The 16,737-nt window shown below is 39.9% G+C and overlaps 1 protein-coding gene across 13 annotated transcripts in view; it reads right to left on the bottom strand.

Moving 5' to 3' along the window:
* RALGAPA2 (Ral GTPase activating protein catalytic subunit alpha 2) overlaps window positions 1-16,737 on the bottom strand; it is a 421,554-nt gene that overhangs the window by 324,639 nt on the left and 80,178 nt on the right. For all 13 annotated transcript variants that reach the window (XM_023549982.2, XM_023549976.2, XM_023549977.2 and 10 more), the window contains one exon: window positions 6,642-6,699. In XM_023549982.2, the coding sequence (XP_023405750.1) occupies window positions 6,642-6,699 (58 nt within the window). The remainder of the gene's footprint in view (window positions 1-6,641; window positions 6,700-16,737) is intronic.

Below are 16,737 nucleotides of genomic sequence, written 5' to 3'. Positions count from 1 at the left end.
TCAGCCTGTGTTGGGAAACTGACTCCAAAGATCAGCCTGGGAGCTATGTTTAGGGTAAATCAGTAATTAGTCTTCAAGACAATGTTGTATGAAGTACCTATCTAATGTTTGTAATCAAACTGTCACCCCCTCGCTATGTACAAAATTATGTATCTTAAAGAAACCAGGTTCTCAGAGGAGATGGACCTCATGACTCAGACTCCATTTTGTCTTAGGTTTCACTTCTGCTTCTGAGAAAGTGACCTTAGACTTCATAGGTAAACCAAGGAGGGGAAGCTTGTCCCCAGGGAAGAACACTTAGTATACTTTAACTAGATCAACTGAAGATCTCCAACAGGAGAGATCCATACTATATTATCTTGCTAATCATGTATTTTCTAACAGAAACTTGGTGGTCACATGCAAGTTTTCTATACCTTCTGTTTCCTCTAGACAAACTTTGTGTGCTCCGTATGGATGTATATTTTTGTGTGGCAGATCCAACTATACTCATTTAGATGATCCCTTTCCAATGGACAGTAAATTGACATAGGCAATCTCTTGTTTAGATTTCTGAAGAACGTGTGGGCAATGCACTGTGGGAACTTTAGAATTACCTTTAGATATTCATAGTAAATATGGAAAGGTAATGTTAATTTGTTACACATTGTAAAACAAGAGTCAGAAGAAAATCCATTGGTCCAACACTCAGGGTGGGGTTGGTCATTTCTAAAAGCTTTAACTCCTACTTATAGGACAGCTGAATTGGAGAAATCTTTAAGAAGTTTATCAGTTACTACAGGACAGACGGCAGATAAAAGTGCTAGTGGAATGGAAGCACAACAGCGATATCTGACCTCATTAAGCCCAGGTGACATGAGATAACAGAATAGCTTTAGATTTTTATTAGCCCAGCAAAGTTTACTCTGTGCTGTAACAAATACCTCTTGTCGCATTTGGATAAATAACACAGGAGATTAGAACAGAATACACATAGAATTAGACAGCAAGCTACTTGGTTACACACTATAACACCGTTGCAAACGTAAGATTTATTTATTTGGTTTAAGTCAAGAATAAGTATACGGGCTAGATCACTATCGTAAGGAACGGTAATATTCTTAGTCTACATCCTGATAGTATTAGGCATAATAAAACTAATCTTCTATTTTCTTACACACTTAAAAGGCAAAAGAAGGCCTCAGGCTAAAATGCTGATGTACACTGAGTCTGCTCGTTTCGGCACTGTGATTGATGAGAACATCACTCTTAAGATCCCGGTGAAGAGCCAGGTGGTATCCGTAAGTCTGTTTTTAATTTTCGTTTTCTTGTTGTTGTTTTTAAAGAATTTAAGGTTCTGTTGCACATTTTTCTCCCATTCTATCAGGATTCATCTATTGTGGTCCTGATCTAGAACGGGTTGGTAGTAGTAACCAGGCACCATTTAGTTCTTCTGGTCTCAGGGTTGACAAAGACGTTTGTGTGGACTATTTGTCCTGTAGACTAGTTTCTTCTTTGAGTATTTTCTTTCCTTTTTCCCTTTTGCTCTGGACAAGTAGACACCAATAGTTGTATCTTAGATGGCCACTCACAAGCTTTTAAGACCCTAGATACTAACCACCAAACTAGGATGTAGAACGTAACTTTAAGATCATGGGCACTTTAGGGATTTTTAAGGCCATAAATTCACAAAGATATTTCTACTCTAACTTTAACATTATGAAATCCTCTCTCGTTTTTTAATTTTTAAAAAGTTTCTCTCCATATTATGCCTATTGGGATTCCCAAACTATGATTATACCCACCTCTCTCTCTCTCTTTTATGTGCCTCATCAACCCTATTCATGGCCACCTTACTGAAATAATTGAATAAATGAATAAGTAAATAAAACCTAATTAATTGGACTGATTATACGAACTTTTGGCTATCTTTTACTTATCTTAATAATAAAAATCCTTTGAAGGTAAGTTTTACTACTTTTAAAGAGAGAGTAAGAATATCAGAGTTGGGACTTGGGCGTGGAGAGTAAGAATTTTCCAAAAAATTTAAGAAGGCACCCAAACTCAGTAATGTAGATAAATAATGTTTTAATGCAATAGTTTTTAAAAATCAAAATTAATGCAAAGAAGTCCATGATTTAAAATTTTAAATAAAGGCCAGTGTTGTGGTGAGCCAAACTGGAGCCTGAGGCAAAAGAAAAAATAGTGCCTTTTCTATGTCTTGTCAGTGGTTGATTTTCTTGCAGAACATTAGTTATTTTTTAAGTTATTTAAATTTTTACAGAACAGGAAAATTTTTTAAATAAGTGTATTAAAGCTCACATTAATTTAAATATTTTATTATGCCAAAACCAGAATTTATTACAGTTTTACTTTCCTGGCTTTCATGGAAGCAGCCTCATTGATATTTTCAAAATCTACTTCTTTGCTTATGCTCAATTGTGAGAACTGCCATGTTTGATAATTTCTATTGACCAAATGACAATTTTTAAGATCTCTTAAAGATATTTTTAAGCGTGTATGTTCACAAAGATACTTCTTATCTAACTTTGACATTATAAAATCCTTTCTTAATATTACTTTAATTAAAAAAAATTTTCTCTAAGTATCATGATTCAAACCAAGTACTAAGCAACGACAGTCTACTCTCAGGGAAGGGGCAAGAGGGTTGAGAGATACCCCCTGGGGCACTGGTGTGCAAGGCCTGCCAAAAGCTGCCAGTGGAGCAGGAAACACAGAACTTTCTAGCACTATAAGATCCACACTAAGCACAGAAAGCAGCAGCTAACTGCTGGAGGAATTTAAAATTGACAAAAATTAGCTCAAAATGGATCGAGGACCTAAATGTAAAACACAAAACTGCAGAACTTCTAGAAGACAATATGGGAGATCTTTGTAACCTTGGGTTAGTCAAAGATTTCTTAGGCACGACATCAAAAGCACAATCTACAAAAGAAAAAAATTTGATAAACTGGATTTCATCAAAATTTTAAACTTCTACTCTTCAAAAGAGCCCTGGTGGTGCAGTGGCTAAAAGCTAGAGCTGCTATTCAAAAAGGTAGGTGGTTCGAATTCACCAGCTGCAGCTTGGAAACCCTACGGGGCAGTTCTACTCTGTCCTATAGGGTCACCATGAGTTGGAATCGACTCGATGGCAACAGGTTTGGTTCTGTTTTTTTTTTTTTTTTCACTCTTCAAAAGTCAATATGAAGCCACAGACAGGGAAAAATACTTCTAAAGCAAAGAATATGTAAAAAATTCTCAAAACTCAATCTTAACTTCTTGTTAGGTGCCATCAAGTTTGTTCTGACTCATAGTGACCACAAGCACAAAAGAACGAAACTCTGCCGAGTACTGCACCATTCTCACAATCACTGTTATGTATGAGCCCACTGTTGCAGCCACTACGACAATCCATCTTGTTGACAGCCTTCCTCTTTTTCACTGATCCTCTATTTTACCAAGCATGATGCCCTTGTCCAGGGACTGGTCCCTCCTGATAACATGGCCAAAGCACATGAGACAAAGTCTCGCCATTCTTGCTTCTTTAAGGAACATTCTGACTGTACTTCTTCCAAGGCAGATTTGTTCATTCTTCTGGCAGTCCATGGTGTATTCAACATTCTTTGCGAACACTGTAATTCAAAGGCATCAATTCTTCTTCAGTCTTTCTTATTCGTTGTTGTTTTTGCATGCATATGAGAAGACTGAAAATGCCATGGCTTGGGTCAGGCACACCTTAGTCCTCAAGGTAGTCTTTGCCATCTTTTAAAGACATCTTTTCCAGTAATTTGCCCAATGCAATATGTCCTTTGATTTCTTGACTGCTGCTTCCAGGAGCATTGATTGTGGACCCAAGTAAAATGAAATCTCTGATAACTTCCATCTTTTCTCCATTTACCATGATATTGCTTATTGGTCCAGTCATAAGAATTTTTGCTTTCTTTATGTTGAGGTGTAATCCATACTGAAAGCTGTAGTCTTTGATCTTCATCAGTAAGTGCTTCAAGTCCTCTTCACTTTCAGCAAGTAAGGTTGTGTCATCTGCATAGTGCAGGTTGTTAATGAGTCTCCCTCCAATCCTGATGCCCCATTCTTCACATTGTCCAGCTTCCCAGATTATTTGCTCTGCTTATCGATTGAGTAAGTATGGCGGAAGTATACAACCCTGATGCACACCTTTCCTGATTTTAAACCATGCAGTATCCCTGTTATGTCTGAGCAACTGTCTTGGCCTATCCACAGGTTCCTCATGAGCACAATTAAGTGTTTCTAAGTACCCCATATCGAGACAACCCAATTTAAAAAAATGGCCAAAAGATTTGAACACACACTTCATCAGTCTTATGTACCATATGTATGGTAAATAAGCACAATGAGAAGATGCTCACAATCATTAGTCATTACGAAAATGCAAATGAAAGCCACACTGAGATACCACTACCGATAAATAAAAAGACTGCAGATCCCAGTGTCAATGAGGAGGTGCAGCAACTGGAACTCTCACAGGGGTGGTGGGAATGTAACCACTTTGGAGAACTGTCTGACAGTTAAAGATACACCTTTGTATTATCTAGTCATTCCATTTCTCAGCGGGGGGAGAGCATATGTCCACACAAAGCTTTATTTGTAAGAGGCAATGACTAAAAGTAATTCAAATGCCCGTCAACAAATGAACAGAACAAACTGTGGTATTTCCACACATTGGAATACTGTGCTGCTCGGAGATAAAAAGGAACGAACTACTGATACATGCAACAACATGATGAGTCTCAAAATCATTATGCTGAGTGAAATAAGTAAGACAAAAAAGGGTACATGTTGCATGAGCCAATTTATATGAAACTCTAGAAAACACAAACCCATCTACAGTGACAAAAAGCAGATAGTGGTTGCCTGGAGATTGTGAGGTGAGGTGGGGAATGTCAATTATACCCTAATAAAGCTGTTTAAGATAAATAAAATTAAAAAATGGGACAGGTGGTTTGGAAATAACTGGATAGAAGGTCAGGAGGATGGGGATCACAGTCAGAGGTCTGCATGACGACAAGTAACGGGAAGACGAAGTTAGGAAGTCATGGAGCACGAGGGGGATCCAGAGACTGATGGGTAACTTTGCACAAAAGAAAAGGACTAGGAGATAGTAAAGCCATTAAAAAATTATAGCAAGTGAGCAGGAGATGAGAAGACATGGCAGCAATAAGGAGGGGAGATGGCACAGTCAAGGGAGAGAGATTTGTACAGAGGGAGTGGATAATGTCTGGAATTGGCCTCAGAGAAAAGAAACACCATGGTCTCACCATCATGCCCCTGCGGGAGAGAAGAGCCTCTGGGAAAACCCAGGTTTCGGGTAGCCAAGGATACGAAAGAAAGAGGCTGAGAATGTAGGACCATCGCGTATCTCAAAAAGAGGACTTTCAGAGGGCAGAGCAGAAGTGGGCGGGAGGGAAGGAAACAGCAATATCACAGTGAGGAAGACCCCGGAGACGAGCCTGGAAACACACCGAGGAGCTGGCCCTACGTTACAGGGGCACCAGTCCCCGCCATCCCCTGGTGGACACAGAAGCGTGCAGGGCACTTGGATTCAGCTCTGGCTGTGACGAACTTCTGAGGGAGTCCTAGCACGAAGTGCACAGGGATACCCTGCTCCCTCAGGAGGAGTAGGTTGTGGTGTGGCCTGACTGTGGGGCACCCAGGGAGGGCTGCCAAACTCAGGCTCCTGTGGAGAGGTTAGAGCCCAGCAGACAGTAGAAACTTTGAGAAATGAGGCCGGTCAGAGGCTATCCAGGTAATGTGAGGCCACTGGGTACCCCAAGGCAATAAGCCAGGATTTCTAGTTTAGTTATGCAGTTGGTGTTTATACTTTATACCACATATAAAGGAGCTCTGGTGGCTCAGTGGTTAAAGCACTTGACTGTTAACCAAAAGGTCAGTGATTTCAAACCACCAGCAGCTCCATGGGAGAAGGATGTGGCAGTCTGCTTCCATAAAGATTTATAGTCTTGGAAACCCTAAGGGGTCATTATGAGTTGGAATTGACTCAAGAGCAATGAGTTTTGATTTTTATGTATAAGAAAAACCCAGATGGGCAATAATAAAGGCTTGAAGAACAAGATATTTTTGTAAGGCAAAAAATGTAAAATTATTCAAGAAAAACACTCTAGATCAGTGTTTCTCAAACTTTATATACTCAGCAATCTCCCAGGGCTCTTGTTTAAAATGCACTGGGATTTGGTAGTTATGGTCGTGGCCTGAAACTCTGCATTTCTAACAAGTTCCCAGTGAGGCCAATCCTGCTTGTCCACAAACAACACTTTGAGTATCACATTGAGAGCAAGAGATAGATTTTATATCCCTCCAGAGTCCAGAACAAGTTTTTTCAGTTTTAATTAGCACCCTGGTGCCATGGTGGGTAAGAGCTCAGCTGCTAACCAACAGGCTGGCAGTTCGAATTCACCAGCGACTCCTTGAAAACTCTATGGAGCAGTTCTACCCTGTCCCATAAGGTCACTAAGAGTCAGAATCAACACAACAGGAACGAGTTTGGTTTTTTTTTTGGTTTATAAGCTATCTTGATGGTGTGAATTATATAAAACATTACTGAAAATTCAATTGGAAGAAGTCTGCATTACTAAAAAAGATTTCTTTTTAATTGTTCTTACCTATACTTTGGTAATGCCATCGAAAGAAAATCCGTTCAGGTAGAAATTGCAGTATTTTCTATAAAACAAAAACAATAAATAATGAGATATGAAGAGAAAATAAACAACAAATGAAGATTTCACATTTTCACTATAGGCCCACATACTTGCTATATGTACATTTCAAAAAGGGAGAAGAAAATGATTAGTAGTAACAAATACTGCACTTTAATCCTGTACCCTACGTGACAGCTTCTTTCACTCTTCTAAATGTTTCAAAGAGATGACTAACCAAAGTTAAAAAAAACAACCGTAATCCAAAAAAAAAAAAAAATACACTAAAATGGTAAATTTTATCTTAAACCATGGCCGTCAATCATATATTAAAAATGTGTAATTTCCCAGATGGCAGGTTCCCCAAGGTTTCTTCTTTTTCACCTTCTTCTTCCCATGTCCATTATAATCATTGTAAAGTCTATGGATGGGGAATGAAGTTGGGAAGAAAGGTGAACAAAAAGGGTTCCCTGTAAACAATTCAATGGAACAAGAAAATGCAATTACTGGCAAAAAAATTTCTTGAAATTAACAGCTAAAAACAAGTTTTAGGGTTGTAGTTCGGAATCTCCCTCTTGGTAGATACACCAAAGAGCATGCATATAATGCACAGGAATACCTGGCTGACACAAGCAGCCTTCCTCCCAACAAAACCAAACTAACAGGAACGAGGCTTTTTCTCCCTCACTCTAGAGCAAGTATTTGCAAGTTATTCTTGGGTAATAAGGATCTTTGCACTTTTTCTGCAACCACCTTTTAAAAAATGTAGAAAATTCAAAAACTGATCAAAATACATCTCTTGGTATTGATAATACATTATTTTACTAAGAATATCCCATTCTAGGCTTATCTAGCCTGATATTCTAACATTTTGAAAAATTAAGACCAAAAATATGTATTCAGATCTCCGCAAAAGTGTATTTCCAGGCAGCTAATAAACTACTAAAGTCCCTGGGTAGGCCAAACAGTTAACACATTCGGCTGGTAACCAAAGGCTACAGGTTCAAGTCCACCCAGAGGTGCCCTGGAAGAAAGGCCTGGTGATATAATTTGTGAAAACTCAGCCAATGTAAGTTCTATGACGCACAGTTCTCCTCAGACACACACGAGTCAGGACGGGCTCCATGGCAGCTGGTAGTGGTGGTGAATAAACTACTTTCTCCATTTGAGCCAGCCTGCGTTTTTCTTGTCTTGTCTTAAATTGACATCGGGGTGAGTAACATAAATATGTGTTTATTTTGTTTGAGCCACACAGGGGAACTTCCATCAAATGTGGAAGACTTTAAATTGCCAAGTCCTCTTCCCCGGCCTGGCCTGTTCCCCACTGAGAGCCTTGCATCCCCATCTCACTGCAAACACTCCCTCCTCACAGAGGCCTTTTCTAAACGCCCTACCTACGGAAGCCTGGATCCTCTCCAGCCACTTCCCTGTTCACAGTCCTCGTCTCATTCTGAGAGGATCTTGTTAGCTTCTTTGTGTTACAGCAGGAATCCCTCCACCAGAATACAAGCCACATGAGAGCCAGAACACAAATGGCTTCCCTGAAGCATCCCTGCACGTAGAGCATATCTGGCACACAGTAGGTACTCCATACACACTCAGCAAATGGTTGCTGAATGCTTCTGACTTGTGAAATTGTGGACTTGGTAGGTGCCTTAGCTTCCTAGGGCTGCTTTAAAGTGTGTGGCTTTAAAGAACAGAAAGGTATTACCTCACACCTCTGGAGGCCAGAAGTCAGGGTACGGGCCTCGGGGATTCCTTCTGAGGGTTCTGACACAGAAACAGTGCCCTGCCTGTCTCCCAGCTTTTGGTGGCGCCTGGTGATCTAGCGCGCTCCTTGGCTTGCAGCTGCTTCTGTTTCCATTGTTCTTCCTCTGTCTAACCCTTCATGGCTTCTTACCACTTTTAAAAGATACCACTCAGATGGGATTAGGACCCAGCCTACTCCATCTTAAAAGATCCTATTTTCAAACAGGGTCACATTCACAGATACCAGGTGTTAGAACTGCAGCATGTCTTTTTGGGGAACACATTCAATCCACAACAGTAGTTGATTCTAATCTTTGCTATGGTCCTATGTTCAATATATTTCAACTTTCCTTAAATGTCACTGAATAAACAATGACATTTACATTAAGCTATACATACCCTGGTGACGCAGTGGTTAAGAGCTACAGCTGCTAACCAAAACGTCAGTAATTCAAATCCACCAGGTGCTCCTTGGAAGCCCTATGGGGCAGTTCTACTCTGTTCTATAGGGTTGCTATGAGTTTGAATAGACTAGACAGCAACAAGTTTGGTGTGTTCTTTTTTTTTTTTTTTTTTTGGTTTTCTTTATAGACTTTTTTTTTTAACCCTGAATGTAGTGAAGAAATCCAAACAAAAATAAAGTTGCATAATTTTAAAAGAACTAATTTTTCAAGATCTAATAAACATGAAATATAAATGTGCTTAGTTATACAACTTGTTATAAATTATTTACACATCTACGAAGATGAAAATACTGTACAAACTATATCAAAGATTATTTCTGACTACATGTATTGAAAGCGGTACACAGCCGATCACATGCTAAAAATCGCTAAACTGAACTCTCCTACACTTCCATTTCTGACTTTCCCTAGAATGTGTTGGTTTGTTATCTTTCAAGCTCGTAACTCTAAAAGATATCCTGTATCTTGTTTTATTATAACACTGACATACACACACACACACACACATCCCAAATCCCAGTTAGTGAAAACATCTACATGCTAGGAAGCAGGCTTGGCACGTGAAGCGCAAAAATCAATCAATACGAATGAGCTATTTAGTCCTCACCTCCAAGGGCTTCACAATTAGTGGGCAAGAGACACAGAGAAAAAGGTGCTAAGACGCCATTCATCAAAAACAAGCAGCAGCAGCAGCACTGACAGCAGTGTGTGTGAAGTACGGCAGAGGTGAGGAAGAAAGTGCCTCAGCTCACCAAGGATATCATGGAATGCTTCCTGGAAAAGCGTGCTCTTGAGCTGAGACTCGGGGGTTAATTAAATTAGCCCCGTGGAGACTAGGAACAGAATGAAAAGCATGTAGGAAGGCCAGAGGCAGATAGCTTGGTGCCTAAAGGAAGGGGAGCAGGACAGGTGGTTCAACTTGGCTGGTAGTGGGGGGAGGGGGCCTGGAGAAGTAAGTGAGGCTGGAGGGTGCTATGTTCTCATGAAAGCAGTGCACAGGTACTAGCAGAGGGGGATTTGAGATGACTGAGAAGAGAAGAAGAGGATGAGGCAAATACAGTATTTCAGAGGAGGAATAAGATGGCTAGAACAAGGTCAGCAGGTATAATCAATATAACTGTGATACTCAGGAGGTAAAATTGTAAAGTTGTCAGGATGGGCAGGTAGAGTAGTTGTGGAAAGTGAGGTAAATGGAGGACTCAAAAATGACTGCCAGTTTAGTAGATGGCAATGCCTGTATCCAAGATATCAAATTCAGAAGGAATCCCAGAATTGAGAATAAGCATGACCAATTTGGTCCTGGAGATCCTAGATTCTGAAGTATGAATGGGTTAGTGGCAAGATTTGGATGGTAACAGGATACAGGTGGCAGTTGAAGATGTGTGTCTACGAGATCTCTCTGAGAAAGAGCTTAAAATGAGAAAACTAGATGAAGCCTCTGAGATATCAGCACATTGAAGGAGTTCTACTAAGAAGGTTAGACACAACTCCAACAAATCTGAAAAACCTAGAGGAAATGGACAAATTTCTAGAAACACACTCCCTACCTAAACTAACACAAACTGAGATAGAAACTTTGAACAGACCCATAACAAAAGAAGAAATTGAAGGGGTCATTAAAAAAAAAAACAAAAAACTCCAAACAAAAAAAAACCTGGTCCAGATAGCTTCACTGGAGAATTCTACCAAACATTCAGAGAAGAGCTGACATCAATTCTACTCAAACTATTTCAGAACATAGAAAAGAAAGAATACTCCCTAACTCATTCTACAAAGATAGCATAATCTTAGTACCAAAGCCAGGGAAGGACACCACTGAAAGAGAAAACTATAGACCAATATCCCTCATGAATATAGATGCAAAAATTCTCACAAAATCCTAGTCAATAGAATACAACTGCATATCAGAAAAATAATATATCACAACCAAGCGGGGTTCATACAAGGCATGGAAGGTTGGTTCAACGTAAGAAAATCAATCAATGTAATCTACCACATAAATAAAACAAAGGCGAAGAATCACATGATCGTATCAGTCAATGCAGAAAAGGCATTTGATAAAGTGCAACACCCATTCCTGATAAAAACTCTCAGTAAAATAGGAATAGAAGGGAAATTCCTCATCATAATAAAGAAATTTATACAAAAACAACAGTCAACATTATCCTCAATGGACAGAACCTGAAAGCATTCCCTCTGAGAACAGGAACCAGACAAGGATGCCTTTTATCACTATTCTTATTCAGCATTGTATTAGAAGTCCTAGCAAGAGCAAAAAAGCAAGAAAAAGAAATAAAGGGCATTCACATTGGTATGGAAGAAGTAAAACTATCCCTATTCACCTATTCCACAGATGATATGATTCTATACATAGAAAATCCTAAGACTCCACAAGAAAGCTATTGGAGCTAGTAGAAGCATTCAGTAAAGTGGCAGCACACAAGATTAATATACAAAAATAAGTTGGATTCCTCTGTATCAACAAAGAGAACTGTGAAAAGGAAATCAGGAAAACAGTGCCATTTAAAATAGCCCCTAAGAAAATAAAATACTTAGAAATAAATCTAACCAGGAGCGTACAAGACTCCAAAAAAAGAAAACTACAAAACACTATTGCAAGAAACCAAAAGAGACCTACATAAATGGAAATATATACCATCCTCTTGGATAGGAAGACTTAACATTATGAAAATGTCAATACTACCTAAAGCAATAAACCCTGGTGGCTTAGTGGTTAAGAGCTACGGCCACTAACCAAAAGGTTGGCAGTTCAAATCCACCAGGCACTCCTTGGAAACCATACGGGGCAGTTCTACTCCATCCTATAGGGTCGCTATGAGTCAGAATGGACCCAACGGCAACGGGATTGGATTGACGGCATTGACCCAACGCAATACATAAACATAATGCAATCCCGATTCAAATCTCAACAGCATTCTTCACCGAGATGGAAAAACTAATCACTCCATACGGAAGGGAAAGAGGCCCCAAATAAGTATAACCTTACAAAAAGGGAAGAACAAAGTAGGAAGCCTCACACCACCTGATCTAAGAACCTACTATACAGCCACAGTAGTCAGAACAGCCTGCTACTGGTACAACAACGGACACATGCACCAATGGAACAGCGCTGAGAACCCAGACATAAATTCACTCACCCATGGTCAGCTGATCTTCAACAAAGGACCAGAGTTCCTGAATGGAGAAGAGACAGTCCCTTCACCAAACGTTGCTGGCAAGACTGGATATCTATGTAGAAAAATCAAACAGGATCCATACCATACACAAAAACTCACTCAAAATGTATCAAAGACCTAAACATAAAACCTAAAGCTATAAAGATTATGGAAGAAAAATCAGGGACAATGCTGGGGCCCTAAGAGATGCCATAAACAGATTACCAAGCATAACTAAAATGTACATGCAGAAGAAAATGAATAGATAAATAGGACCTCCTAAAAACTAAGCACTTAAGCTCAACAAAAGACTTCTCCAAAAGAGTAAAAACAGAACCTACGGACTAGGGAAAAAAATTTGGCTATGATATATCTGACAAGGGTCTAATCTTTAAAATTTATAGAAAACTTCAACACCTCAACACCAACAAAAAAAGACAAATAATCCAATTAAAAATGGGCAAAGGAAATGAACAGACATCCCATCAAAGAAGACATTCAGGCTGCTAACAAACACAGAAGAAATGCTCACCATCATTAGTAATTACAAATTAGAGAAATGCAAATCAAAGCTACAATGAGATACCATTCCACTCTGACATTACTGACACTAACCAAAAAAACAGAAAATAACAAATGTTGGCATGGATGTGCAGAGAGTGAAACACTTATATACTGCTGGTGGGAAAGTAAAATGGTACAACCACTATGAAAAACGGTATAGTGCTTCCTCAAGAAGCTAGAAACAAATATGATTCAGCAATGCCACTCCCAGGTACATACCCTAAAGAAATAAAAGTCATGACATGAATAGCCATATGCACACCCATGTTCACTGCAGCACTGTTCACAATAGCAAAAAGGTGGAAGCAACCTAAGTGCTCATCAATAGATGAATGGATTAACAAACTGTGGCACATACACACAATGGAATATTATGCAATGATAAAGAATAATGATGAATCTGAGAAACATCTCACAACATGGATGAATCTGGAAGGCATCACACTGAGTGAAATAAGTCAATCAGAAAAAGACAAATATTGTATGAGGCCACTTTTATAAAGTAACCATATGGTTAAGGTTGTGTGTCAACTTGGCTGTGCCATGATTCTCAGTGGTCTGGCAGCTGTATGATGTTATGATCACTTCCATGATGAGATCTGATATAATCTGATTACCTCCATGATGGAATCTGCTGTGAGTACTCAATCATTTGAAAGGGAGTCTCCTCGAACATATGGCCTACTTCAAATATAAGTGGACATCTGGCAAGGCTCATGAGCTTTTGCTCATTCTGGATACTGCAGCTGGCTCCTGTTCACGTGACCTCCGGTTTTTGAGACCTGAGCTAGCAGCGTACCTACAGTCTTGCCTGCTGATGTTAGGAGTCGTCGATCTTCGCAGCCTGCGAGCAACAGCCCTGCTCTCTGACCTGCCAATCTTGGGTTCAGCAGACCCTGTGGCTACATGAATCAGGAGAAGCCTCCTTGCTGACCCATAGACTTGGGATGTTCCCACCTCTACAACTGTGTGAGCCATTTCCTTGATATAAATCTCTCTATATATATACTTAAACGCTTTACTAGTTTTGTTTCTCTAGAAAACCCAGCCTAAGATAATAACAACAAAATGTTTACACACAGGAAAAGAAGAAAAAAATACTCTTTGATGGCTACCAGGGACGGTGGGGGCGGAGGGACTACCAAAGAGATAGTAGACACAAGTTAATATTGGTGACGGGAAAGGCAATAAACAATGTCGGAGAAGTCAGCACAAAACAAACAAGGCAAGAGAGGACACTGAGAGGAATGCAGGAATAAAAAGACAACTATTGTAACTACTATAGCATAGACAATTCTGCAACAGCAGAACCAACGAACAATAATCTACAAATTGATACACAGACAGATATGCCAAGAGGCGAGGCAGGGGGTAAGGGAACACACCCACTTGCAGATACAGGTTTGGAGGTAGAAATTTCTAAATACATGATTGTAGGTGTTCCTCGTATATTAATACAGACAATAGAGCATATAAGTGGCACAGTTGGGGAAACTTCTTAGACATAACTAAATACCTCACGGAAAAAAGTTCCCAGGGTCAAAGGCAAAGGACCATTATTTCGGGGACACCTACGCAATCGGTTCAACATGGTTCTTAAAGACAATGTTCTACATTCTACTTCGGTGAGTAGCGTCTGGGGTCTTAAAAACTTGCGAGCAGCCAGCTAAGATACAACTATCAGCCTCTTCTAGTCTTCTAGTCTGGAGCAAAGGAGAGGGGAAAAACCTAAAGACCCAAGGGAACAATTAGTTCAAAGGACTAATGGACCACATGAATCAGCACCTACACGACTCTGAGACCAGAAGAACTAGATGGTGCCCAGCTACCACTATCAACCGCTCTGACTGGGATTACAATAGAGGCGCCCAGACAGAGCGGGAGAAAAATGTAGAATAAATTATCAAATTCACAAAAAAGATCAAAGTACAATTTGGTGATGGGCTGGGAGGGCTTGAGACTCAAGAGAGAAAGACGGCCTCCATTCGAGCCTTAAGTTTTATGACTCTTTAACTCATATTTTCTCTTCACCAAAAAATTTACTATAGAGCCTAGCTTAATACCATTGATAATAAATTAATAATAATTGTTACAGGTTGGATTCTCTGGGAAACAGATGCCAAGACGCAGTTAGAAGAGCAAATGCTTCATTGAGGAAAAATGGTTGAATGGAGAAAGCAGGGTGGGGCAGGGGAGCCTCAGACCACAGTGTCCACCTGATGAGTCTCTGCAAATCTAGCAGAAGCTCTGAAGCAGAGATGGCCCACTGAGGAGTCCCGTTTGTGGCGGGAGATGACCGGTCCCTTGTACCACTGCCCTGCTCGGTCATTGCCTGGGGGCCATGATGAGAAGAGTATGGCCACAGCTGGAACACTGAAGGCATTAATAGCTGAAAGCCATCGGCTAACCCCACTCCTTGCAGCTGTGCAGCAAATTCTTTCTTGAAGGGGAATCTGAGCAGCCCATCTCTATGTCTGCCATAATAATCTTCAAATTATTACTTAGAATACTCTCATGGTATTAAGAAGCATGAGTACTGAGAGACGTGGACCTGACTTCAGGGATGTGGTCTCCTTGCTGGCACTGTTTCCCATCAGTCGACTGCTACCTCATGTTGGTGAAAGCCTGGCTCCACTGAGTCCTCACTGTACTTTTTCTGCCGACTTCCGTGTAGCTCATTGTACCTGAGCAAATGGCACAGCAATGATTCAGGTGTCCTATGTTCTCACTCATTTTCCTCCCGGGGGGCTCTGCTGCTCAGGCTTCCCTTGAGGGCTGGCACTCCAGCTATATTCCAGGACCATCTTCTGCTGTCATGCCACTTCATTTTAAAATTCATATAGAAGATGATGAGAAAATTACTATAAAGATTCAGAATAGAACTTATCTTGGATGCAATGAACACTGACATCCCCACTGCACTTCAGATCTTTCTTTTAGTCAGGAGACTAACTTGGCATTGAGTCATGCTTTTCAGCCTTCCAAAATACACAGCAGTCTTCTTGATTTAGTTTTCTTTTGTTAGTATGCAACAAAGAAAAGCAGCTTTTTAATATGGAGAAAAACAAAGAATTGAGCAAGACGATGTGGTTATAGATTCTTGGACACCAACATCTGCCACAAAGTTAGTCTCCAACTTGTTCTGAGGTCAGGCCTACCATTATCACCACTTCAGGATAAAAGTTTCCATATTTACAAAACAGATGGACTTTAAAGATACTCAAAAGTAACCTCAGTAAGGTTTGGATGTGAAACATCCATGCCCAATATCTGAGCTACTAAAAGTGTTCCCAAATGGACAAGATCTTATACAACAATTCAAAGGCTGAAACGTTACCAGTACCAATGCTTCTTTTTGCGCCCAAATATTGCAAGGGCTGTTTTTTATGCAGTAAAGTCCAAGAAGTCAGTAAAAATAGAGCCCCAAACAACGACCTATGTCTAAATGCTTAAGCCTGTCCCTCAGAAAGCCCCAGATGAAGCCTACTTTTACTGAGGAAATACAATCTGGCATTTCTACTGCAGCTCATATTGTAAGCTACACTGCTGTGAATGCCACATAAGCTACTGACATCTTGTTTGTAGTTTCACTGGAGAGTAAAATGAAAAAAATTTTTTTCAGGAAAGCCACACAGTGTGAATAAATATTATTTTTCAAAAAAACACATAGCTCTATTTAATGCTTAGTGCTCAGCTACATCTATATGGTAATCCATTACGGCACACTCGAAATCGAAATTAGGTATTACTACTATCAGCACATCAGGGAATCTGTCACTCTTTTAACTGATTATCCATACTTCTTTTTTCTTCAGAGCCTACTGCATGACCAAGAATAATGTAAAATGTAAGCTGGAGTTTATACTGAACGCTATACTGCACTTTAAAACTGCTGATCTTCATTAAATTCGTGTAGGAAACTTTTTTTTCCAAATTATTATCAGATGATTACAACACATCACAGTAGTTTCACACTTGATTTCAATTCTACTTAGAAAGGCTGGAAAAAATGAGGAAAACGTTAGAGTAACTCACGTAAGGTAATCTACTAAAACCAAAAACCAAGCCAGACCCATAATGACCTATGGGACAGAGGAGAAACGCCCCACA

Source organism: Loxodonta africana, chromosome 24, assembly GCF_030014295.1.
Source record: "Loxodonta africana isolate mLoxAfr1 chromosome 24, mLoxAfr1.hap2, whole genome shotgun sequence".
In the NCBI taxonomy this organism is placed as follows: domain Eukaryota; kingdom Metazoa; phylum Chordata; class Mammalia; order Proboscidea; family Elephantidae; genus Loxodonta; species Loxodonta africana.
Note: the sequence above shows the minus strand (reverse complement) of the source record. Positions and strands in the feature narration are given on the sequence as shown.